Source organism: Pimephales promelas, chromosome 2, assembly GCF_988280905.1.
Source record: "Pimephales promelas chromosome 2, fPimPro1.hap1.1, whole genome shotgun sequence".
Lineage (NCBI taxonomy): Eukaryota > Metazoa > Chordata > Actinopteri > Cypriniformes > Leuciscidae > Pimephales > Pimephales promelas.
The window spans coordinates 10,330,792-10,358,710 of NC_142770.1; the positions used below are offsets into that span (position 1 = coordinate 10,330,792).

Below are 27,919 nucleotides of genomic sequence, written 5' to 3' on the forward strand. Positions count from 1 at the left end.
GGCTACAGAAGCCAAGTGGGGGGCACACTGACAAAGCGCTTTTCTTCCCTTGCGCAGCTACACTGCTGATAACAATCACATCTTTGTGGAGAAACAAGGGCCCAATCAACCTTCAAGATGGAAAGGACGGCAAACAGAGTGGAAGAAGTGCCATAAGAGGCACGACTACTAAACATACCGCAGGATTTCATACTCAATGAATGGTTTTAGGGACTAGTAGACTGATGTGTCGTAAGTCTTCGTAATTGAAGCTTTTACTTTACCACAAATCAAAATTCTGCCCTAACCAGGTCCATAGAACAAGTGTACCATCCATGTTATAATTTCAGGTATACAATAAGCACAACAAAACTGACTAAAATATTAAATAATGGTTCTCCTAGATGACACTGAAAATTAAACATATTAGGTAAGATACAGTTAATAGTTGCTTCCCTATAAGTGTAGACAAGCCCAAGAAGCAATTATGGTTTTATAAATCTTAAAAACTTAAAAAATAATTGTGATGACTAAGTGATTAATAAGTGCCTTGCCTTTTCAGTGACGAAAACAACATATACAAGGCAATAATTCATAAGCAAACATTTTATTTAATAAAAGGAAATGAAATCATTTAGCACATTTCAAGATAAATAACTGAACACTGAATAAATGCTATATACATTTAATAGATACTTATTTTTAAATGGGAAAAACTGAAATTAATTCAAAACAAACTTTATAATTCAGAACATCAAGATTTTTTGAGAATAACTCAACTGTTAATTACTCCACTTTTTTACTCAAAAAGTTTGAACTAATGCCCACAAAGAGGGAAAAAAAACAATAGATGTGTTGACTAATAAACACACCACTGAATAATGTAATTCTTTCTTTAGTAGTTTATATTGTTTCACAGACCAATGATGGTCAATGAGGAAAAGGTTTTCCCTTGATGACAAGTATGAAAGTGTTCTGAAGAAGAGCAAAGAAGGATTTCGGCCTTCTGGGAAAAGCACTACAGTAAAAACAAATCTGCTGTTTCCTGTTAGCATCCAGCGACTGACGTTTCCAAACTGTTTGAAGGCCTGAGTTAATCTATACCGGATGCACTTACAGCGCATATCAGAAAGTACAGATATATGGCCTGTTCCATTGATTTATAAAAAGCACCGTGGGACTGCACTGAAGATGGCAGATTCAGAAAATGTAGGCCTCTTCACTATTCAGTGTATACAGCTCGGAATCATTAGCCAACGAGAGTCAGTCCACTACAACAATGAGCATTTCTGTTCGATGAGGCCCTGCCTTTCTTGTTGTGCCTCATTATATATGCACGCATAACAGAATCTGCAGTTATGTGCTTGGACTGGGTGAACTTTAAGATTTTGAGTTTCTGGGTCAGTGAATAGGGAGGACAGGGCCACTCAAATCTCATCTGGTCAAGCCAAGAGCCCAGAATACTAACTACATGGTAATGTAGTTAAATGTAATGTAAAATGTAGAGATTTTTTGGTTTTAAAAGAAGGACAGTGTTTTAGGAGAAGGCAATAATATCTCCATGGGAATACCGTGTCATTTTAAGAAAAAGCACTGGCATCTAAAGACCTGTACAGACCAAGCCAACGGCCAGCCGCAGTTTTTGAGCATCTGTCTGCTTTAGTTTTATCAGCATGTTGAATCGGCGTCAGTGTGAGAGAGAACTCTTGATTGGCTTAGTCAACGAATCAGTGCATGAGAAAAAAAGCGAAAGTGATGAAAGCGAACAAATAAGTCAAGACGGTACAGATAGAAGGCTGTTAAAATTGTACATCATCTTACCTGAGCCATCCAATGCACGAATATTTTCATAATAACATGAGCCGATTGGAATGAAGAAAGTGATCAGCATGATGGTATTCAAAATGGTAAGCAAGCAAGCGCTGCTTTGTTTACAGTTTGTATATCTGCAGTCCTAGTTTCAGTTTCCTTTTTTAGACTATTGATATCTACTGATAAATATCAGACAGATATTTACTTGCATGCAGGCATGCTTATAAAACTTAAACTTAGTTGGTTTTTCTTAGTTGATCAGACCCTTATTCATTGTCTGAAATCATTTAGAGGCCTTTGAACAGTTTGCAGTTTGCACTGAAACTGTCTTTTGGACCTTGAACCGTTTGGTTTCCAGTAAAGTCCATTAAATGGAGAAAAATCCTGGAATGTTTTCATCAAAAACCTTAATTTCTTTTCGACTGAAGAAAGAAAGACATGGATATCTTGGATGACATGGGGGTGAGTAAATTATCAGCAAAAGTTTTTTTAAACTTGTAAGTGAACTACTCCTTTAAGTCCTTTTGGTGTGTTCAAGTGCAGCCAAGGAAAGGCGACAACACAGTCAGCTTTCACCATTACTCATCAAGAAGACCCCATTCACAACAGAATCTTCTCTTTGACCCATTCACAAGTCAGACATAGCAGATTACCAGTCTAGAACCTGCCACAGAAGGGTTTCTTCATACTTAAGGGCACTCAGCCTTATGTATGGTCGTCAGCTCAGAGGTTTTAACATCCTGTCCTTTGCAACAGTTTTGAACTGAGTCCAAAATTCAGCTCAAGAGAGGAGATTACATGAGTGCGCTGACCCAGCTGGACTCTGTAATCCCAAACTAAAAGACAGTGATGTCAACCGGTAGGAGCAAGAGAAATCCAACCCTGCTGCAATTATGAGCATCACGATATAGATGTCGGAAAAAAAAATGGCCATGCTGTTTTTCCACTTTCCCTGTTTATTTTTCAGGGCAAAGAAGTTTATTGCATTAAAAAAAACTGAGCCACAAGGGACAATATTTAATGCAGAATCAGATTAGAACGCAATGTGCAAAAAGATAGGGTGAGGAAAGAGGGTGAAATGAGGCAATATACATAAGCTTAGTATTATAAGCTTGGCTGTCTTACCTGAAGGGAAGATATGAGGCATTGGAGCCTGAAATCAGTGCTCTGTAGGCTTCCTCTGGTGTTTTCTTCAGGTAAATAACCTGAGACAGGAAACAGGAAAGGACATTAGTGCACTAGAAAAGCAGCTAAATGGCAATTGCTTGATATTCATTTGATAGACTTTAACACCAGTGTTAACTAAAACGAATACAAAAAGTTTTCTGTAATTGAAATAAAATCTAAATATTAGTTGAAAATATTTAAATTAAATAAAAAGCACTGCCTACTCATTCATTTTTTGATGAAAACATGTTCCTCTTTATCAAATACACAAATGTACTTTCAGGAAAGTGATGTTTAGGCAGAATGTGTCACACAGATGAGATGCTGTGGCTCAGCACAATGGGGCCCTTCTCAAGTTGGGACGACTTGTCACGGCACAGTGCGGCAGTCACAAACACAGACTTGCTGAAGTGACGAGTTTTAGCGGTCACCTATGCCAATCCCTCTTGACATCACAGAGAGAAAGAGCTCTATAATAAGATCTCTGCTCACTCCTTAAACATTTCTGTGGCTTGATGTCAAAATGCAGCAGGGAAGTGCCAACAAGAAAAAGAAATGTGAACCGCAACGCTGTCCAACATGCATATAATACAGAAAAGGGGATAGTTCATCCTAAAACAAATTACGTAATTTACTCGCAAGTCATTCTTAACTTGCATGAAATTATATTGGATGTGGAAGACAAATGAAGAGATTTTGAAGGTTGTGCTTATTGCTCTTTTCTATGCAAATACAATAAGTGGAAACTAATTTTTACATTTCAAACATGCAAACAATAATTAAAACTAGGGCTGTCAAACGATTAATCACGATTAATCGCATCCAAAATAAAAGTTTGTGTTTACATAATAGAAGTGGGTGCACTGTGTATGATTATTTTATATATATATATATATATATATATACATATACACACACACATGCTTTAGATTTATATATAATTTATATTATTTATAAATATAAATATTTTACGTATAAATAATAATTTTTTTCTGAAATATACATGCATATGTGTGAATTTATATATATACAAAATAATTATACACAGTGCACCCACATATCTTATGTAAACACTAACTTTTATTTTTTAATGCGATTAATCGCGATTAATCGTTTGACAGCCCTAATTAAAACATTAAATATTCACTGAAAATGTTCTATTCCATTTGCAAAATCATTCATACTAACTTTATAAACCACAAAAAAAAATGGATTAATTGAAAAGATTTGACTGAAAAGAATGATTTATTCACAAACCTGACATGGCTACTTGCAAATGTAATTTTCTGTAAATAACTACTCTATTTTCAGGAAAATAAGTCAAAATTAGACTGTTGAGATTTAATTAAAAAAAATAAATGAAAAATAACCACATTTACCATTACATTCAGAAATACATGTAAAATACTTTATAATTCAACTTACTCAACAAATCAACAATATTCAGAATAGAACAAGAATGAAAAACATAAGTATAAAAACAAAAGGGGATTCACTGAATGAAAAACCAAAACGAAACTGCAGGCGTGTGGGAAATGAAAAACGCTACTTTTATTCCGAAAACGTACAGTAAAAATGGATAATATAATAATTATAATATATAGAATGGACCACTTTATGATACTTTTTTGGCACTTTAGCATCTTATGATGCTTGGCAGTCTTAGTCATCATTCATTGTGATTGTATGGAAAAGAGCAACCTGCACATTCTCTAAAATCTCTTCTTTTTGTTCCACAGAAGGAAGTCATTCACACAGGTTTGGAACAACGTAAATGACAGAAATGTCATTTTTTGCATGAACTAATCTTAAGCTCTCCAGTACTTGACAACATAAAAAGACAAACTATGAGAGAGTTCAAGTGTCTGTTTGTGAACCCTGTATTTGTTCAACAGGAGGCCAGACCATTTCTATGCTCATGAAATATGCACCAACAAACAATTAGCTGAACAGTTCGGCAGATTAAGTTCAGCCCCATGAGAAGGGTCATCGCGTGTTTGTTTGTGTTGCGCCCTACTGTCCCATGTGACCCAGAGAAACGATGGAAGATCTTGGCCCCAGCTGTTCAACCAATAATCTCCTTCATATGATAAAACGGGGTCATCTACTGTAGGGCAGATCAGCAGCAAATATCTGCACTTGCCAGAAACGCACATCCCACACAAGCCTGGATCAATAAAAACCTACTTACAGAAGATTCACTGCCAGTAGAAAGACAATTTACATTGACAGCATGTCCATGCACTCAAAGAGTGATAGGCAAGCCCACGTTGAGAAGAAACAACGGTTTTGTGCAGTTTGGAGATCATCTAAACCATCCATCTTGAGCAGACTACAGGAGAGAATCCGCATGATTTGACGGCTGTCTCCAGAGGTTGCGTTTTATGAAGGTAGCTAAAATGAGTTTCCATTTAAGACAACTAAATTAAGACCAGGATCAGGGTTCAGACTAATTTTAGACCTAAAGGGTAAATGTGACCATTCCCGGTGGACAGATTTTGAGGAAGTACACCAACTTTGAGAGGCATTTGCAAGATAATTAGAATTGCAAAGACCAGGTTGCAAGGAAAGAAGAAGAAAATAATATCCATCTGTTTTTGGATTAACATTATAGTGTCAATAATATATGCATTTAATTTATTTAAAACACATTTTTTTTTAAAAAGGGTTGGGGTCACATTTGGGACATATTTTACACATTTATAGTCTCTGCAGATAGGGAACCAATATAAATGAAAATAATATATAAAAATATAACATCCAACACAGGATTTATGGTGGCATGCAGCCATTGCATCACAACAGTTCAAAATCAGATTATCCAAAAAGCCAGATTATAACTCATCATGGCCCTCGTCCAATGGAAAGCAAGGGATCATCGGATCCCCCCTCTTTGGATAGCCCAAGGATGCTGATATTGTATAACACCATCATCCTTTTCAGTTCCCTGATATTTCAAATTACAGATCTAGGAGGAACAAGTTAACAGTGGCTTCTTTTGAAGGAACTAGAGAAGCATCTCTCATAACACTTCCAATCCGTGTTGCCATTTAGGACTCATCAATATTGATGAGGAAAGAGGCTTTCTTATCTCCCAGGGCTTATGTCATTGTGAGACAGTAGCAGAACAAATAAACTGAATATACTTGAGTAAGTGCATGCTATTAAAAAGAGGATTATCTGCAGAAAAAATTGGTGCCGTGACCCTTTAGAGAGCTCAGAAACTGTGGAGTCATTTACATTATCAGAATGGCACTGACTCGCATTATAGCTGGCACCTGTGCCTTTTACAAAGTTAACGATGCCATTTAAGCAATAAATCTGCCCGGACCGAAGTCATTCCATGAGAGCGCCGGGAACAGGAAAAGTGGAGATGCCCAATGGCGCAATCGGCTGGCATCGCTCATTCAGTCATGGCGTTTCACAAGGGCCACTGTGTACGTGGTGGGATAGATGAATGAATGCATTGGAACAGGACAAACTGGCATGTGAGCAAGTCAAGGACGTAGTTATTGTGCTGCCACGACGCAGGGGATGTACCAGTCAGTCAGCAGTCTGTCGCTCTCTCTGAGGGGGAGGCTGTAATGAGGACACTGGCAAACATCTGAGAAGACTTCATACTACATGTGAATTTGCTGTCGATGCTGTGATGTGGGAGGATTGTTGATTTTGACGGAAACAGCTGAGCGGCTAATTTGCAGGGTCGTGACAGATTCTGTCCTGGACATGAATCTTTCAGACAGGCGAAAGTAATTAGAGGAAGACAGAAGGACAGAAAAAGGTGGGATACTCACAGCATAAGCACCGATAAGCACAGCAGCGTTAGCCCTTTTGCGCTGGTCAAAGCTGGTGTAGTGAACAATCCTCTTTCTGGTCAGTGTAAATGACTGGAAACAAAAAACAAATCCATTACACTGCAAGCAAAGTACAAGAAAACATTTCAAATATGCAGTTTATTTTAGATGTAATGCTCTATGTTGAGCATTACATCAACTATTCAATGTAGTTTAATTAATTCAAATTGTAGTTCAATTGTAGTTTAATACAGAAAAATTATGAAAATGAATTACAAATTAGATAAATTAAAAGATCAAGTTTATGCCTACAAAACAACATTACATCAAGCATTAAAGTTTTCGTTTAAACTAAGGCTGTCAAACCATAAATCGCATCCAAAATAAAAGTTTGTGTTAACTTAATATATGTGGGTGCACTGTGTATAATTAATTTTTGTGTGCGTGTATGTATGTATATTTATATATATATACATACACACACACACACACACACACACACACACACACACACACACACACACACATATATATTTAAGAAAAAAAATGTTTATATATAAAATATTTATATAATATTAATTATATATAAATCTATATTCAGTATATACATGAAAATATTTCTAAAACATATACAAGCATGTGTGTGCATCTATATATATATAAAATAATTATACACAGTGCACCCACATATATTATGTAAAACACAAACTTTTCTTTTGGATGTGATTAATCACGATTAATCGTTTGACAGCCCTAAACTTTAATGATTGATTATTATGATTACCGGTTTGTGATAAAAAAGCATTTTATCACAACCCGGCATTAATCTTTAATCGTTAAATGGCATTTTAAAGAAACAAAACTGCAATTTAAACACAAAACAAAAATGCTATTTGAATAAAAACCAGAAATCAATCATTCAACATGGTTTTCATTAAAACTCAAATATAAATTATATAAATACTTCTTTAAAATGCTATTATAAAAAAAACTATCATTAATCACTGCATCAAACTTCTTGTTTTTTGTTATGTTAACATGACGGAAAAAGATAACTGCATCAAGCGTTAAACTTGTTGGTTTGTCTTAATTAAAAATGTAAATCTTGGTTAATGTAAAAGTCACTTCAAACCCATTTACAGTTAAAATGACTGGTTAGATGTTTGGGAAACAGGTTGTGAGAATCTCATTAGCGAATATCTCAGCGCCATCAAATTCCACACACTTAAAAACACATTTTTCCTGCTTAAACTAGCTTGAGGTATGTTCTGAATAACTCAATTGAGTGTCTTTAACATGAGGGAATTTAGAGACAGATGTTGCCGCATCTGCCCCAGCTGCTGCAGTAACACAGAGGGAGGTGCTGCTGGTGAGCCAAAATGTGCACGCGAGAGGCAGCATGTAGCTGCTAAAGCCAACTCATGTACAGGCACACACCAAAAGCTTCAGAATAAACTGAGGGCTTTTCAGTTCAGCTCAGATCTAGCACAAAGCATCTGTTCCTGTGTCACTTCACATGCTGCAGAGTTAAACTTTGTCTGGGGTGGAATAACAGTGAAATCAAACTGCCGGCACAACAAATGAGGATTCAAACTTGTCCACCTACAATCCACCCCCAAAGAAAAGGAGTTATACACCAAAGGCAAAAACTAAGAAAAGGGATTTTTCAGAGATCTATACACTGAGAGATCAGAAGAAATTCAACCTCTTTTTCTTTAAAAATTTGACTTTTTGACTGCCTATTAATTTTTTAGCTTAGAAATATACTTAGAAATTCGTAGTAACAGGGTTGAACCCTTTTATCTTTCCAAGTTTAATCAATAACCAAGACGCCACAAAAAAAAGACAAGGGAAGATCGAGAGGTCCTCTTTCCTCACAAAGTCATAGTAACAGGGTTGAAGCCTTTTATCTTTCCATGTTGAATCAATAAAGCAATACAACATAAATATACTTAGAAATTCATAGTAACAGGGTTGAACCCTTTTATCTTTCCAAGTTTAATCAATAACCAAGACACCACTGAAGGACAAGGGAAGATCGAGAGGTCCTCTTTTCTCACAAAGTCATAGTAACAGGGTTGAAGTCTTTTATCTTTCCATGTTGAATCAATAAAGCAATACAACACTGAAAGTCAAGTATAGATCTAAATGTCACCTTTTCTCACAGAGTCATAGTAACAGGGTTGAACCCTTTCATCTTTCCGAGACAAATCAATAAGCAAAACAACTTTGAATGCAAACTAGCTTGGAAAGTGAAAATATAGAGATAATCTTTGTAGCCCTCAAACCATATTCACTTTATAGCACTTAATCCTGTAATTGTGGACAAATGTGGGCATAGAGGACTCATAGAGGTGTGATCCTAATTTTTATTTATTATAAATGTTATATCACTGTCTTTGATAAAGTTTTGTCCATCCATTTATGGTATTTTCTTTATTTTGGGGATATTTTACTTCAAAAAGTACCATATTTTCTATGTAAATTATTATTATTTTTTAACTACATTAAAATATCATTCCAATAAGTTCTTAGCGCTAAAACCTAAAGAGTGACTTTGCTGTCACCTGGTGTCTTATTTTTCCTATTCATTTCTATAGGTGTCCATTTTTGACCCAAATACAAGATTACAGAGTTTTGGGGGTTTTTTTCCACCCACTTAACATTGTAGAATTGAGTCAAAAAAAATGTGTGTGTTCAGGAGGCAAACTTAGGAAAAGTAGCCAAGTCTTGTACCGCTCAGATCAAGACAAGTATTATTTTAAAATAAATCAAAACTATTTTGCCCACAGTTGTCCAGAATACGGTTTTAGGGTTAAGAGTCATAGCAACAGGGCTGAAACCTTTAAAGTTAATTCGATAAGCAAAACAATATCGAATGTCAACAAGTTTGAAGATCTTTTTCCTTTCTCTAGCTTTTCTCAAACAGGTCATCTGTCCCTTTTTACTTTCCAGACAAAACAAGGAAAACAATCACCCAGCAAGTTAATTTTATTTTAAAATAGCAGCATCTCCAATGCAGGAGGTGGTTATGCTAGTTAGGGGAAGAAATCGCTGCCAAAATTAAATACGTATATAATGCAATAACTTGTTTTTTTTTCATCAGATTGTGCTTCAAAAACAACTAGAGATTGCACAAGCTCTGCTCAGCAATGCTAGAAAGCTGATCTGACGATAGGATATGACTAGAACAGAAACTACCAAAGCTTCCCTTCTTGCTGTGTGGTTCCTGCAGCCTACAACCAATCATGCAGGCTGAGAAAAAAAAAAAGTAATTTCTAAAGAAACAACTTGTAAATTAGAAACAGGCGGGGACATTCACATGTGGTTGGATGGGTGTGGACGTAGTGAAAGTGGTTAGGAAGGAAACACATCATGCCTGTACCACGGGACTTTACCTTTAACATTCCACAACATGAACACATGAGAGAACTACACCTTGCCAGCTTCAGAAACACAGAACAAACACAAAGATAAAATGGTTGATTATTCAAACACCTTCCTTTACCTTATACAGTGGACAAAGGACATGTGAGCAGAATGAATCTCTACATGGACATTATAAACTTCTTGTGTGCTTTGGGGCTTCGTCCTCTTTGCTGACCTCTCAATATAGGTTAATTGGAAACTAAAGTTGGCGTTGCGTTGAGTTAACCGTTTTATGCTCCTGAAAGCTGATGAAACTCAACAACTACATTTCTAAACTCTGCTAAAAGTGAAGAATATTGTATCTAAGTTACAAAACCAACCTAGACCAAATCTAGACAAATGTACTTTCCAAAATACAGGTGGTTGGAATGGACTTCTGAAGACACAATAGACAAAATATATAAGGTATGGTAGTACCACAAATATCCATAGTGAAGAAGGTAATAACAGAATACTTTTCGAAAAAGTTAAAAAAAAAAAAACTAAGACAACGAACAAGAGAAATGTTAATAAGTGCACTTATTGAATTTGAATGTTGAAAAATATTCTAATTTAGAAAACAGAATATTGCTAGCAAATATTGTGCTGTTAGATTAGCAATACGCTCATGTAAAACGTTTTCCGAGGCAAATTGAGGTACTCCCTATAGTGTTCCAAATCAGTCACTATGGGGGGTTTCATTATAATTAAGATGCTAACTTAAGCCTAGTTCACACTACATGATTTTAAGCCTGATTTAAGGCCTGTTCACTCCGGGACGAATTTCGCGAGTTATTCGCCGACGTTTAAAGTCCCCGTGAAATCAAAATTGAACCTATTTACTTTGTTAGCGCATATTACTAGTCTTGTGGTGAACAATTAATCCGTGTCTGAAGAGACAGTAAAACACAACTTGGGGGCGCTCAAACACAAAACGGTCTTACCGAGCACACATACGTAACGGTGAAGAAGATATACGCGTCGCCGTCTACACAGCCAGGAAGAAATAAGACGAGGAAGATGCAAGGCAAGATGAGTGTAGATTATGGAGTGGTATTGCATGGCAAATGGGCGCCATCTAATGTCAGAGAATGAATTTGCATGTTCACTCGGCTCATCGTCAGTGAAAATCGCTTGGGTGTGAACACAAAAAACGCGTTGAAAAACGCTGACGAATAACGCGCGCTGATATTCGTCCTGGTGTGTACGGGCCTTGAAACCCGATTTGCAAATCGTCAAGCTCGCCGACAGGTCAGGGTGTTATCGCGTGCAAAATGCGGGGGATTAGCGGACGATGAATGCTCGCCAATCTGTTAGTATGAAAGAACCAACAACGCATCAAATACGCTCGCAGACGCCTTGCCAAGCACAGAAAAATATCTAGCAGTCTAAATATCCAGAGCTGTCACATCAATCAACCTCATGTGATGTCATGAGCTACATCCAATCAGAGCAAGGCATGGGTTGAGGTCAGTATTCTTCGCTGGGTATTGGTGCGTGCTGTTTCGTGTCACTTTCGGTTCGTTTTATCGCGTGATTTTCCATGACAAAACGTGGTTTGTAGACATGATAGAATCGTTGTTGTCAACTCGTGTAGTGCGTTACCTCCTGTTGCGGCTCAATCACGTTGTGTCGTGTGGTGTGAACAGCTCAACAACTTCAACACTCCTGATTTCACAGAGAGCAAGTCATGTAGTGTGAACCGCACAGTTCAGCCCAACATTTTAAAATCAAGTAGTGTGAACAAGGCTTTAGAAGGTAGCTGTCCATGTATGTAGTAGCAAACAAGGCAGCTCACTAGGTTTTGGAAAGCAACTAGTAAGTACCTACTACTACCTGCCCCCAACCTAACATCACCCTTTAAAAAGTGTCTATATTTGCAATCGAGTGGAAAATTTGGGAGCTGATGGATTGGGATGGATCCCAAGCCTCTCCCCATCACAAATGATGCATGTAGAGCTGTACTCGGACATCTAAGCCTCCCCCATAAATCCTTAGGACACGCATGAACCATATGGCAAGGCCAATGCCAGTGGCTGCTGCTAAAGTCTGGATACAGGAAAAAGGTCACGCCCAATCCCAACATTTGTTTGCATCTGAATCTATAGAAGCAATCAAGAATGGTTACATAACAAAAAACTCACTATCTCAGCAGACCGTGAGCACAGAGATTGAAAAAGATTGTAGTCAATAATACCTTGCTGATATCCTGTTAAGTTCAATGAAAATTGCAGCAAAAGGTTGGACTTGAATAGTGAAACTTTGGCCAAGTGGATAAGTTTAAAAGTGGTGACCAGAAGGTGACTGGTTCCCCAAAGTTAACAAGATCCACCATTGCGGATGGCACTTAAATTAACCCTAGACTACACTAGGGGAAGATTATCAAGCATTTAGATAAAAATGACAACTAAATGACTACTCACTAAACCACTGGATAAAGACTTAACTTAAAGACTTGAAGAGCTTGGGAGAAATTACTAAGCAGATTCTAGGTGCAACACAACTTTTGATTCAGATTTCCATCTGATATTCATAAACCAAAACTGAGAGGACTTTCTCAATGACTGGTTTAATATAGTAGAATTATGGATTAAAGGAATAGTTTGGGTTCAGTACAAGTCAAGTGCAACCGACAATGTTAATTACAACAAAAAGTAATTTCAACTGGTCCCTCTTTTCTTTAAAAAAAGCAAAAATGGAAGTGAGAAACTTAATTTTTGGAGCATTTAAAAGCAGAAATGTGAAGCTTTTGATGTTATGAAAGCACTTCTATTAACTGTTCTGTTAAACCTGTGTATTTTTGAGCTGTAAAAAAGTTTAAATAGTTTTTACAGTAATTGTAGGGTTTACATGCATTGTCATGGCAACAAAGTTGTAAAATTAGATAAAACCACACAGAGAAAAGGTTACTGATAATATTAACAGTTTCTTTAGGTCTTTACAATTAAAACAGTATTTTATAGTTTACAAATTAACATTAATTTATATTGTAAGCTTATTGTAATCTTTACTTTTTGCTCTCTTTTTTTTTTTAAGAAGTGGAGGGACAAGTGGAAATAGTTTTTATGTGGTAATCAGCATTACGCAAATGTACCAAACCAGAAATATTCCATAAAGAAGAAATCTCTTCATGGCCTGAACTGCTGATCTCCATTAAAGGCCCTGAGCCAAGAACACCCTGTGGTCTCAGGAGACACTTTTGGTCCACATTAAAATGCCAGGACAGGGGAGTAAAAAACTAAAAAAGACAGGAGGCACATGGCTAAAGACGCATGTGACATATCCTATTGAGTTTCTAGTCAAAGTCGCTTTTATTAATGAGCACACACGGTTTTGCATAACAGAGATGGCATAAAACGAGCTGATGACTTGATAAAGCGAGGGCTGAATGGAAAGTTTTCTAACTGTAGCTGAAGTTCAATGCTGTATCATTAAGTTTAAATTCCCATCCCATATTCCAAAACAAAGGAAACGTCAGCACATCGGACAGCCCAAAGTATCCACCGAAGGGGGTGTGAGTGCAAATTCCTAAGCTTTTTCTTAAATGTTACTACATACTGCACATTCTTCAGGAGGAACGTGATAAATCAAGCAGGTGTTTGACTCACCTTGAGCTTTTTGCTGAGTTTACAGCAGTATCTGTACAGCATTGCAAGGTTGAGGGGTCCAAAATCAGCATAAAAGCTATAAAAAAAGAACAATACCATGAAACTTCATTGTTTAATGATGAAAATAAATAATTTATACATTTATTTTGCTAATGAGGCTCAGGGCCTCTAACTGTACAGGGCCTCCATCTGGGGCCCAAACACAAAAAAACAAACCCTGTGTTAAACTGAGATAGAAAGACAAAAAGTCGTTGTCTCTTTTGTATGGTACTATGGATGTGGTGAAATCGTTCTTGTAATTTCAAATATGAATAATAAAGTTGTACTTTTTTGTATTTGGACATTATATTTTGCAATTATAATAAGGTGGGCCCTCAGAACAGACCACATTTATCTTTAGAAGTCAATCTCAAAAACGGTTTTCAGTCCAAATGATCTGTCCAAATAATGTGAAAAACATCTCCATTTTTCACTAATCCCCCCATTCTAAATTAAATATCCATTATGGAACCCTGGAGATAAAAAAATGCAACTTTTACTTAAGGATGCGTTTGATTAAAGAGTTATGTAACAGACTTTGGAACTATTTCTCTCGCCTGCAAGGGGTTTTGGCTCTGAAAAAAGACTGAGGGAGGGAAAACTCACTTTTCGTACACAAACTCCTCATCCGTGCTAAAGTAATGCGTATTTGCAGTGCTTTTCGGCTTACTCCTTAAGGTTGCAAAATAGAGTCGATCTGAAAAAAGAGGGGAAAAAAATACACATGGTCAATTTAACAAGCTGGTACAGTTATAAAACAACTATTAATACTCTTCAGAGATAAGGTTTTATCATCGGATTATTGTCTTGGGATTAATCATGTAAAACAGTGGACTTATCCAATGGACTGTAGCTTTAAATACACTTACAAACGAGATGTAAATTGTCACATTACTTGAACTATTAAATACTTGAAAATTGAAAAATTAAATAAAAGTAGGTATATACAAGTAGGCCTTTTAGAGTCCTGCTTGCAACCACTACAAAGTGTTTATTAGTAATTATAAATAATGCTGATACTACAATATACACTTTTAATAATCAACTTTACAAAAGAAAAAAAAGAAAAAGACATTTAAAAAACAGTTTAAAAAGTTGGAAATAGTGTTCATGGTAACAGGGTTGATGCATTACCTATATTAATGTATACATAACTAATTAAATACTTAACATGATTAAATAAAGCATTTTTACGCAAATATTATATGGAAAACAAACAAATACATAAATAAAACGCTGCACTCCTGCTCATAAGTTAATAAAAAATATCTACAACACAAAAAAGTTGGTGTCAGAGCATTGTTTACACACCCACACACCTATCTATCTGATGGCAACACAATGAATCAAAGTTATTCAGAAAATCCTCTGAAACGTATACTTACCTTTAATAAACTCCGAAGCACCAATTAAATCATAATCGTCAGCCATTTTAAATAAGGTTGTGAGTATCGCGGAATGTTTTAGGTTGTCAAGAGTCATCGACGGAGCGCGAGTGAGGCGCAGCTAAGTTACTTCTAAAAGAAAAACAAACTAACGTAACCGCTGGTTTAAAAATCCGTTTCCTCTCACCGATGCAACTTCTCTTTTAACAAATGACGCAAATATTCCACCCAAAAAACAAAGAAATGTGTAAATAAGGCACTTGAATCTCGTGGCATTATACCACGCGTAAAATGTAAAAGAAAAAAGCTGCAACTAAAACAACTCAAGGTGCGTCATTTCGGCATCGCGAGTCCCGCGTAAAAGTACGTGAATGATCAGCACCAGAGTCTTTTTTCTCTCGCTTGAGCCGTCAAACCAGCATTCGTCGTATTAAATATCCGTTTTCGCTTCAAACTGGGCAGATACGAGACGCGAGCCTTTGCATGGTAACTCTGCCCTGGTCATTAGGTGGAAATCTTTTCCTAGCCATGGTCGCGGACAGTCAAGAAAGATCTTAAAGAGACGTCACGTGGTGCGGCGTTGTCCTATCAGCTGGAGGAAAGGCTGTTGCCTGGGTTAACTCTCACTCGACCAATCAGAGGGCAAGAAGTTGTTTTAGACTCAAGCCCCTTGTACACAGATTCCGGTCGGAAAATACATTGATAAAGTGATAATGTGTCTTAATAGATAATCTATCTATCTATCTATCTATCTATCTATCTATCTATCTATCTATCTATCTATCTATCTATCTATCTATCTATCTATCTATCTATCTATCTATCCATCCATCCATCCATCCATCCATCCATCCATCCATCCATCCATCCATCCATCCATCCATCCATCCATCCATCCATCCATCCATCTACACTTCATTATTGCAGATAGCATCTGTAAACACAAGTAGCCGGCGATCTGTGACACTGAGCTCAAATATCATTGGCCCACAGCAGACTGTTTATTCGGGTCATCCACAACAACAGCTGGAGAGATCATGTAAACGGGCCACACCGTGGTCACTGCCGCGGGTCCTAAATAGTTCAGTTTGAGCAGATGGACGTCATGAAGGAGATTAGTAATATGGGTCCATTCATGACAGCTCAGACTGGTCTTTCGGTGTTGTTTCATGTGCTTAGGCAGCAAACAAAGCAAACCAGGATGTTTTGGTGCATTGTGCGTGGGATTTGAATAATCTGCAAACAAAAGTGAACTTATTGCCCCTTGGCTCAAAAACTAGCTTGTGCTTCTTTTTGTTGTTATTCTAGCATTTTAGTTGAGCCTGAAAGGTGGATGGTGTTGGTTGCTTGCAACCTAAAAAAATAATAATTATAATAATTGTATCATCATTTACTCACCCTTATGTCATTCCAAACCGCCTTTCTTTGTTTTAGTGGAACTCAAGAGAAGATATTTTGTCCGTACAATGAGCCAATAGGGTCCAAACAATGTAATTTTGCTCCCCATGCACTGATTCTCATTGTAAGAGTTTTAAAACTGTAATAATTATTTAATTTCAATAATTATTTGATTAATAATAATAACAAGTTGAATAAAATGTAATAGTTAAATTAAATTAAAACCCATTTATGATATTAATATACACTGTAAAAATCACCTCAACTTAAATTAGAGTTGACAACAAAAAAAAGTGTTCAATCTTGTATAATTTAAAAACAAATTTGTAAAATTGCATTTTGATGAGGGAAAGCAATGTTAAAACATATGTCATAACTTACTGATCATATTTTTTAACAGTGTAAAATATACTATATAAATAAACACATTTATATAAATATATAAAATCCAAACTTTAAAATTACTCTCGACAATCCCATTGATAAAGAAGTACATTATAAATAAATAAACTATTATTTAAATAAATTAAATTATTGAACTTCCAATTTATTATCAATTAATTGCAATTAATTTAATATAGACATTAATAGATTTTTTTAAAAAAAATAAAAATGACGTATACATTTCTAATTTGTAACTGTTTATTTTTATTAATATAATTAATATAAAATCCAAACTTTATAATAAATAAAGTCTATCTAAAAAATAAGATGATATAGGCTATATATTTTTCTTTATTAAAAAAAGAATAGGCCATGAAAAAAAACATGAAAGAAATTTCATTTTTAGATGAATCCCTTTTATCTTGAAGAAATCAATGCATTCTCATGTCACATGCAAATTTTTCACACAATGATTTTTTGAGCTCCAAGAAAACCATTTTGTTCCATTCATATATTTTTCAATACATAAACAATGTAGATTCAAAAGTTCATGTTACCTCCAACCAAAGAGATCCAGACCTTGTTCACGGCTGTGGCTGACTGACTCCATTCGCTATTTTCCTGGGGTCTCCAGGAGACAACGTCTGACATGCCTTCATGGAGGTTTAGCAGAACCGGGTTTGACGGGACCCTCGGGATCTGACCTGGCGTGTTCAAAGCACAAGGTGTGTGGTGGTCCACTCTACCGGGACAGAGTGTACCAGTGGAACCGAACAGAGAGGATCCGGTTCACGCGGCCCGCTCATGTTTCCTCACATGCCGCTCGTGTTACAGTCCTGCCAAGGTGTGACTTTCAAGGTTCCTCACGTTACTTTTCCGAACGGAGAGCACTAATGTGACGTTTACTCCTCCGGATATCGTTCCAGGTTGTCACATAATGTATAATATATCAATGCTTTCTAGAGCATGCTGGCTATTGTTGTGGTTTTGTACAGGTTCACATGCTGCTGTGACATCATGGAAAAGCTAGTGGACAAGAAGCAAACTGTATTGGATTTCATGAAGGCTGTGAATTTGCTAGTGAAAATGAAGAGTGGTTTCACTGTGTTTTGAGGTCAGCTATTGACACGGTTTTCAAGGTCACGTTGGCAACTTACTGTACACCCTTAAAGAAGTAGTTCATTTTAAAAAAAACTTTTGCTGATAATTTACTCACCCCCATGTCATCCAAGATATCCATGTCTTTCTTTCTTCAGTCGAAAAGAAATTAAGGTTTTTGATGAAAACAATCCAGGATTGTCTCTATATAATGGACTTCAATGGGAACCAAACGGTTCAAGGTCCAAATGAGAGTTACAGTGCAGTTTCAAAGGACTTTAAACGATTCCAGACGATGAATAAGGGTCTTATCTAGCGAAACGATCGGTCATTTAATAAAAAAATAACAAAGTTTAAGTTTTATAAGCTCAAATGCTCGCCTTTCTCTGTATGACTCTCCTGTTTGAACTCGTTCATCTAAATGAACAAATCTTTTTTTCATTTGGTTGAAAATATTTGGTTTTGGTTCAAATGTCATTTGTTTCATTCAACGAATGAAATGAACAAATTGACTCGGAAAAAGATTCATTCATTTTGATGAACGAGTTCAAACAGGAGAGTCGCACAGAACAGAGCAAGGTGAGCATTTGAGCTTATAAAACTTAAACTTTGTTTGTTTTTTTGTTTTTTTAAATGAGCGATCGTTTCGCTTAAGACCCTTATTCATCATCTGGAATCGTTTAAAGCCCCTTTTGAACAGTATGGAGTTTACACTGAAACTGTCCTTTGGACCTTGAAACGTTTGGTTCCCATTGAAGTCCATTATTATTTTTCATCAAAAACCTCAATTTCTTTTCGAATGAAGAAAGAATGACATGGACATCTTGGATGACATGGGGGTGAGTAAATTATCAACAAAAGTTTTTTTAAAAGTGAACTACTCCTTTAAAATGATCCAAACAGAGGTTTTCACCATGATGCCAGAGATGAACCTTTTTTTTTGTTTTCCAAAGAACCTTCAGTAAACAGTTCATGAAATATATTCAAGAATGTTTTTTCCACTAAGTGGAATTTAAAGGTTCAGTGGAACCTTTATTTTTTTAAGAGATACTAAAATAACACCAACACAATATATATTTAACAGTTACCCTGAATGGACCCTAATCCTACAAGAAAACATGCCTTTCGAACTTTGGACAGAAAGTATTCCATTTATTTGGTGAAAAAATATTACGTTTCTTGTATGCCCAGATTGATACTCCATATTCATTAAAAAATATATATTTATAATAGATTTATCTCCATGGAGTTTCATGCTTTGGCAAATACAGTGCACTCGTGTTATCCGTGGTGTCACCATATCTAATCTAATGCATGTCAAAGTCTGTTATTAAAAACCAACATATTCTTTTCATTAAAAAGTTATTCAAGTTCTACACCATTGAACGTTACAGGTATAATGCCTAATCATTAAAATTATATAATGCTATATAATGAATAAATTTCAAAGGTAATGTTTAAATGTGTCATTGTCTGATGTCATCTTTTTGCACCTAACCACAATGTCATAAAACTCATTACTTTGTTCACACAGCTAGTGTTATCCTAAAAGCAAGATTTATGTACATGCATAAACCAGGGCTGTAGATTATGTCTGATTTTTACATAACCTTTCACAGGCAGACTTATGTCATAATCTGAATTATCATTATAAAACTTAATCTAAATATATTTACATAAATATATATTTATATATTTGTTTTTAAATAAATCACAGTTTTAAAATGGATAATAAAAATGAAACTAAATCCCAATTATAAACTTAATATAACACATAATATATTAAAGAAATGTGCTTCATGCATAAAATGAATACAATGTGTCATTCACTTGTCCTAGTAAAAAAGTTGCTCGTTCGGATTTTTAATTTTTATTTTTTGACCAATTTATTCTGAAACAATTTTCTCTTTAGTGTTCAATCAGCTTTGATATTTAAATCACCATATAGTAATATCTGCACCTTTAAAGGGCATCCCCTCCCCCCATATTATTAAATGTCTGCTTCATCTTTCATTTTAAATGCCTAAATTTGATCAATAAATTCAATTATTTCGAATAATAAGACACTCCTATAGGGCTGTTACCCTAGGGGCTGATCAAATGAAATCATTTACACTGAAAAATTACAATTGCATAAAATAATGTTATGAAATTGATTTAAATGTACATATAAGAAACGTTGGAAAGAACGATACTACTTTTTAAACATAATACTAAACCACCAGTAGGTGGTGGCAGGCGACCGTCTTAATGAGTGAGTCATTGAATCATTCAAACATTTTTTTCAAACGGCTGATTCTTCAAGAATGAGACAGATGTTTATGAATGGATTGAATCTTTGACTCGATTCGTTCAAAATGGTGAATTCAGTAATGAAAACAGATTGAGTGTTCCTCTGACATGCGCCGTGGATCTGCTGTGATTTTTGTTTGGAACTATTTTTTCGCTGCTGAAACAGAAAGCCAATATTGCATCTAAAATGTAAGTGATTTAATTTTAACTGTTTATTGAACTGTTGTAGGAAATCATTCCCACATTTTCAATCGTGATGGTGTTCAGGAAAAATAATTGAGGTTGCTTAACATATGTTAAAAATATAAAAACTCCACATTTAGATTTTTATAGGCAGTAGGCCTATGTTGTTTACGGAGTATATGTGTGTGTGCGCTGCGCTCATTTATGTAGATTTCTGCTGCGCGAGCGTCAACACTGCAACCAGGCAACCGTAACAACACTGACAGTAATGCAGCGTTTACGTGCGTTTAGACTCCATTACATCCCTGTATGACAAATGTTTAATATAGACACAGCTTAGTAGTTAAAGTAAGATTGTGTGTTTGTTTGAATCGATATCGCGATGTTTTAATTATTAATCGTGCAGCTGTTATACAATATCGTGTTTCCGTCTCTTTGGCTAGACGTTATTAAAAAGAGTTTATCAAACATAATCCACAACAAATTTTCAGTTCCGCAGAAGCCCCGCCCACAGAGTGATGATGGCCACGTGACGCTGAGGCCAGTGACGGTGAGCCTGCCTAGGGAATTGACGTCAATTGACGTCAATCTAGATTGGAATGTGTTCTAAAAGTGATGTCATAGTAGCACTAGCCTACTGGTCAACTGTCAACTGAAGCACATTTTCACACTTTCTCTTCATTTCTTTGCTGACTACTTTCTACTGGCATTCATTGCATTGTAGTTATTTAGCATTTGAAAATGGGTGTAAACTTTTCATGCGTTAAATGTGTAGATGTTTCTTACAATGGAGAACATTTACAGAAAAAACAGAAACGCAAGAAGAAGGAAAAAACCATCAAGACCAGCTCATATCAAGGTATCTAAGAGGACCATGTCAATGTTATAATTTGGTATATGTAGAATATCTAAAGTTTTGTTTTTAAAGTCTAATTTACAATAATAATGCTTAACCATTAATTGAAAAACTTTTACTTGAAAATTCAGTAACATAATGTGTGAATGCCTTTAAACAGACATTTGAATGTATTACCTCTGTACAGTTTTGGGTGTAACTAATTACTAGTTACTGTAATTTAATTACTTTTCCATTGAAAATGTAAAGTAAGGGATTACTCTTCATTTATCTGTAAGTTAATTACAGTTACTTCTGATGTAATTGAGGTAAATACTGTGTATAGATCAATCCAATCTCACAGCATGCATTTTATGAGGTGTCTAAATTGTACGACCGCACTTGTACAAATTCGTATGAATTATTGTAAAATGTGTATGAAAAAAGTGTGAAATGTCATGAGATCAGACATAAAACAATAGTGGGTTTAACACATCAAAATATGAAGAGTTCAGATGCAAAAGCTTCTAAGTGCCATATGAAATTTTCTTCTAGAATGATCATTTTTAACCAACTCGTATATTTAAGTTCAGTAATTTCACTTAAATGACAATTCATAGGTAATCTTCAATGCCATTTAAGTGAAATTACTGAACTTAAATACACGAGTTGGTTAAAAATGATCATTCTAGAAGAAAATTTCAAATGGCACTCAGAGGCTTTTGCATCTGAACTCTTCATATATTGTCTGATGTTAAAAAGTATGTTTTTATAATGTAACCTTCTCCACCTTGGTCAGTTTAATAGGCTAATTCATGCAATTTTATAGTATTTATTTGAAAGAATTAAAACAGATTCATGTCTATCCTTGTATTATTCAGTTGAGATTGGTATGGGATTTTGAAAGTAAATAGTAATTAAAAGTAATTAAATACTTTTTAAAGAGTAATTAGTACAGTAATCTAATTACACTGTTGAAGAGGTAATTAGTAAATAGTAATTAATTACTTTTTTAGAGTCACCTACCCAACACTGCCTCTGTTTTACCTCAAATTTTATTGAAGGTGAAATTGCTCAAGAATTATCTGAAAATGAAGACGCTGTGCTAATCAGTTGGCAAATTAATGAATTCTACATTTGCATGTATGGTTACCTAAAGGGTTACCAAGCAACATTTGGATGGCCCAATTAAAATTCACACACACGCACAACTAAATGAAACTTAATGCAGGGGTCTTGGATTATGTTTTGAAATTTGAACAATTTTTAATTTGACACTTAAACAGAAAACAAAACATTACTGCCTGTGCTCACTGACCCGACAACCGAGAAAGCGGAATGCACGGATTAGACCTGTGTTGAATGCCATCATAATTAACAACAGGCATAGTTGCAGCAATATTAGTGTCTGTCTAGTAATGAATTTGGTTATGCAATCTTTTTTAAAAACTAGTTCATTAAAACCATTTTCTATTTTCTCTCTTTAGATCAGACTTCTCATCAAGTCACCTGTACCAGTGCTGTTGAAGTCCTCATCGTTGCTGAGGACCCTGGTCATGTAGAAGTCGATGATGAGTGGAGTGACGCCGCCTTCCAGGCCTTAGTCGGTGATTCGTCGGAATGGGGTGCCGACGTCATCAACTCTTTGAGCTGTGTCTATAGTGTTGGCGTCCTCCAAGCCACAGTATGTGCCACATCTGACGATAGCGTTCCAGTTCAAGATGTGGCCTACTATAGAGCAAATGTCCCTCGAGTACCAGCCCGAGATGTGGCAGACTGCAGCGTGGATGTCCCCCAAGTCCCAGTGAGCACCACATCAGCTCCAGGCTTGGAGACGGGTGACTGCTGTTTTGATGTCCCTCCCGTTCCAGACCAAGATGTGGCAGACTACAGCGTGGATGTCCCCCAAGTCCCAGTGAGCACCACATCAGCTCCAGGCTTGGAGACGGGTGACTGCTGTTTTGATGTCCCTCCCGGTCCAGACCAAGATGTGGCAGACTACAGCGTGGATGTCCCCCAAGTCCCAGTGAGCACCACATCAGCTCCAGGCTTGGAGACGGGTGACTGCTGTTTTGATGTCCCTCCCGTTCCAGACCAAGATGTGGCAGACTGCAGCGTGGATGTCCCTCAGGTCCCAGTGAGCACCACATCAGCTCCAGGCTTGGAGACGGGTGACTGCTGTTTTGATGTCCCTCTCGTTCCAGACCAAGATGTGGCAGACTGCAGCGTGGATGTCCCTCAGGTCCCAGTCAGCAGCACATCAGCTCCAGGCTTGGAGACGGCTGACTGCTGTTTTGATGTCCCTCCAGTTCCAGTCTGTGCAATATCAGACTCGAGTGATGATCTCCCTCCAGTTACATTCTGCGTCAGCTCAGGCTCTAGTGATGATCTCCCTTCAGTTCCAGCCTCGTCCTGGGCAATAGAAGACTGCGAATGTGATCTCCCTCCAATTCCAGCTTGTTCCTGGGCAATAACAGGCTCTAGTGACGATCTCCCTCCAGTTACATTCTGCGTCAGCTCAAGCTCTAGTGATGATCTCCGTTCAGTTCCAGCCTCGCCCTGGGCAATAGAAGACTGTGAATGTGGTCTCCCTCCAATTCCAGCTTGTTCCTGGGCAACATCAGACTCTAGTGACGATCTCCCTCCAGTTTCAGCCTGGTCAATATCAGACTGTTTTGTCGAACGGGCATCTCAGTTGAATCAATTGGAGGAAAATGAGATTATTAGTAAGTTGACTGTCATGACTCTAACATAACACAATACAGACAAACTTTTGTTGTGATATTATTTCTGTCTTTACTCATGTTTTCATGTCAACTCTTCTTATTTTTCTTTCAACAGACGTCGGTTCCCACAGCTATAAAATCGTCATGAATCTCGGTGGAGGAAGCGTTTATGCAGGGATTCGCTTGACAGATGGCCTTGAGGTATCATTTATTTTACATGCATTATATATCAAAGTGTTCTTGCACTTTTCAAGCATTTTCAGTGTATCTTATGTTCACTACTAGAGCACCTGACCTCTCAGACATGTTTAAATTGTTACATGCTCTACATGATTAGAATTTAAATTCATGAAACTGAGCAGGTCTGTTCAAGGTTGACGACTGAAAATGAACTGCACAAATATTGTAAATAATTCTAACTCCATTTTTTGTCTTGTTGATTAGGTGGCGCTGAAAATCGCTGGCAACGTGGGTGTACATTGGATGCGCGTTGTAAGTTTCTCTCAGTCAATTTTTCAATAGACAAACTGCAATTGTCAGTAGTTTAGTTGTGTTCTACATCTTTTCTCCATGCAATATCATAATAATTGTCTTTTTTTTTAGGAGGATTGTACTGAACTTGTTCCGAAGGAGATCGCTCTGCTAATTCGTGCCAAGAAAGGCATCAAGGTTCCAGAGATCATCCAGCTTCTGGACTGGGTCGTAGAGCCAGAAAGATACGTCATGGTTCTAGAGTATCCAACACCCTGTGAGGACTTGGACAAATTTCTATGCCGCCACAACGGGATCATCGAAGAGAACATGGCAAAGGTTATAATGTGTCAGGCAACTCTCGCCGCTCAGATATGCTGCCGACGGGGAGTGTTGCACCGTGGCATAAAGCCGGAAAACCTGCTCATCAACCCGAACTCCCTGGATGTCAAGTTGATTGACTTCGGCTGCGGCGAAATCCTGTCTGATGAGGGATACACAATCTTTGCCGGTATGTATTGTTCCTCAGAGCTGTAATGTGGGTTTCAAATTTAGATGACGGGTCAGAAGCCGTTCGACTTGAATAAGTCAAGGTCTTACGAAGCATCATGTAATGGGATCCACCATTGGGAGTCAATAGCATCAAATAATTTCTTGCATAGTCAAAATGTTTTTTGATACAAACTTACAAATTGAACTAATTCTCTTTTTCCAGGCACAATAGAGCACTGCCCCCCTGAGTACATTACCAACGGCGAGTATCACGGGAAACCAGCAACAGTTTGGTCGCTCGGGATACTGATGTTTACACTGCTGCAAGGACGATTTCCAGAGCAAGATGATTTGGATGATCTCAATGATAATAACTGGGTCAAAGATGGCTTGTCACAAGGTGAGATCTTGATTTCAGCAAAGGACACTTGCAATTTTAAATCATACAAAATAGAACAAAATAATACAAATGGTAGTGTGGGTAATGTAGTCATATTTAGATCTTTCAGCTTAAGACTCTTAATCAAAGAGAGCGAGTGTGAAATTTAAGGTATTAATACGACTTCTCTTCTCTTTCTTCACAGAATGCTCCGAATTACTATGCTGTCTCCTGCAAATCAACCCAGAGACGCGGCTTGAATTGGACAACATCTGTGTCCACGACTGGTTTACGTGTTCAAATAATCCACCTGAGGATAAGACGGTTATTGGTAAGTTTACTGTCATGACTTCGACATAACACAAGACAAACATACGGTTTATACAATATCTGCCTGTACTCAGGCACAAATCAGTTTTCATGTCAACTCTTCTTATTTTTCTTTTAACAGACGTCGGTTTACACAGCTATGAAATCGTCAGGATGCTCGGTCAAGGTGGCTTTGGAAGCGTTTATGCAGGGATTCGCTTGACAGATGGCCTTGAGGTATCACTTCTTTTACTTGCATTATCTATCAAAGTGTTCTTGCACTCTTATACTTGAATGACTCTTCTTTTCAAGCATTTTCAGTGTATCTTATGTTCACTACTAGAGCACCTGACCTCTCAGACATGTTTAAATTGTTAGACATGCTCTACATGATTAGAATTTAAATCCATGAAACTGAGCAGGTCTGTTCAAGGTTAATGACTGAAATATGAACTGCACAAATATTGTAAATAATTCTAACACAACTCCATTTTTTGTTTTGTTGATTAGGTGGCGCTGAAATTCGCTGACATCATGGGTACAGATTGGATCTACATTGTAAGTTTCTCTCAGTCCATTTTTCAATAGACAAACTGCAATTGTCAGTAGTTTAGTTGTGTTCTACATCTTTTCTCCATGTAATATCATTAACAATTGTCTTTCTTTTAGGAGGATTGTCCTGAACCTGTTCCGAAGGAGATCGCTCTGCTGATTCTTGCCAAGAAAGGCATCAGGATTCCCGAGATCATCCAGCTTCTGGACTGGGTCGTAGAGCCAGAAAGATACATCATGGTTCTGGAGTATCCAACACCTTGTGAGGACTTGATCAAATTTCTATGCCGACACAATGGGATCATCGAAGAGAGCATAGCAAAGGTTATAATGTGTCAGGCAACTCTCGCCGCTCAGATGTGCTGCCGACGGGGAGTGTTGCACCGTGACGTAAAGCTAGAAAACCTGCTCATCAACCCGGACTCCCTGGATGTCAAGTTGATTGACTTCGGCTGCGGAGAAATCCTGTCTGATGAGGGATACACATCCTTTGCCGGTATGTATTGTTCCTCAGAGCTGTAATGTGGGTTTCAAATTTAGATGACGGGTCAGAAGCCGTTCGACTTGAATAAGTCAAGGTCTTACGAAGCATCATATAATGGGATCCACCATTGGGAGTCAATAGCATCAAATAATTTCTTGCATAGTCAAAATGTTTTTTAATACAAACTGAACTAAATCTCTTCCTTTTTTTTTCCAGGCACAAAAGAGTACTGTCCCCCTGAGTACATTACCAACGGCGAGTATCACGGGAAACCAGCAACAGTTTGGTCGCTCGGGATACTGATGTTTACACTGCTGCAAGGACGATTTCCAGAGCAAGAAGATTTGGACAATCTCAATGATAATAACTGGGTGAAAGATGGCTTGTCACAAGGTGAGATCTTGATTTCAGCAAAGGACACTTGCAATTATAAATCATACAAAATAGAACAAAGTAATACAAATGGTAGTGTGTGTAATGTAGTCATATTTAGATCTTTCAGCTTAAGACTCTTAATCAAAGAGAGCGAGTGTGAAGTTTAAGGTATTAATACGACTTCTATTCTCTTTCTTCACAGAATGCTGCGAATTACTATGCGGTCTCCTGCGAATCAACCCAGAGACACGGCTTGAATTGGACAACATCTGTGTCCACAACTGGTTTAACTAGTTTATGAAATAAAATTTATTTATTAATTTATTTATTTATTCATTTATTCTCTTTACTCTCTTCCTCCATATCCACCTGCCAGTATCCTGACTGCAAATCCAATGTGCTGAACCAGGTGGCGTCATCCATGGATTCCAGGATGTCATGAATAAGCAACATTGGATAAGCTTCAGGTATGGTATTGAAGCTTAAAACAGTTTTTTCCAATAAATAAATGATTAAAAAAGTTCAAAGTGATCGTGTGTTTATTGCAATGCAATGTACAAATGTCTTTTGTCAGAATGAGAATAAAACACCTATTTGCCTGGAAAACATATTGAAAAGCAATCAAATACCCTACAAGGTTGCAATCATCATAAATCATTTGTATTACATATAAATAGCTAAATCTATGAGTGTATGAATCTTTTGAAAAACTTGTTCCTGGTTAGTGTTCGCATTTATGAGGAAAAAAA

General features: G+C 36.9%; 2 protein-coding genes across 4 annotated transcripts in view; one reads left to right on the plus strand and one right to left on the minus strand.

Annotated features, from left to right (window-relative positions):
* The window catches only part of cdc14ab (cell division cycle 14Ab), a 42,895-nt gene extending 27,137 nt beyond the window's left edge, over positions 1-15,758 (minus strand). For 2 of the 3 annotated variants that reach the window (XM_039682224.2, XM_039682225.2), the window contains exons 1-5: positions 15,193-15,758; positions 14,414-14,504; positions 13,769-13,844; positions 6,753-6,845; positions 2,917-2,996 (exon numbers count right to left, since the gene is read on the minus strand). In XM_039682224.2, the coding sequence (XP_039538158.2) occupies positions 2,917-2,996; positions 6,753-6,845; positions 13,769-13,844; positions 14,414-14,504; positions 15,193-15,289 (437 nt within the window). In that variant the 5' untranslated portion in view covers positions 15,290-15,758. The remainder of the gene's footprint in view (positions 1-2,916; positions 2,997-6,752; positions 6,846-13,768; positions 13,845-14,413; positions 14,505-15,192) is intronic. The other variant, XM_039682221.2, reaches the window with a different exon arrangement.
* A 557-nt stretch (positions 15,759-16,315) lies between these two features.
* On the plus strand, positions 16,316-27,697 carry LOC120486501 (uncharacterized). The gene is made up of 14 exons (XM_089119132.1): positions 16,316-16,401; positions 17,609-17,818; positions 17,970-18,042; positions 22,836-24,108; positions 24,224-24,309; positions 24,553-24,600; positions 24,712-25,090; positions 25,295-25,471; positions 25,656-25,781; positions 25,902-25,996; positions 26,270-26,317; positions 26,429-26,807; positions 27,012-27,188; positions 27,373-27,697. Exons 1-14 carry the CDS (start codon positions 16,316-16,318, stop codon positions 27,462-27,464), a joined length of 3,249 nt encoding a protein of 1,082 aa, XP_088975258.1. The 3' UTR covers positions 27,465-27,697.
* Positions 27,698-27,919: the final 222 nt, after the last annotated feature.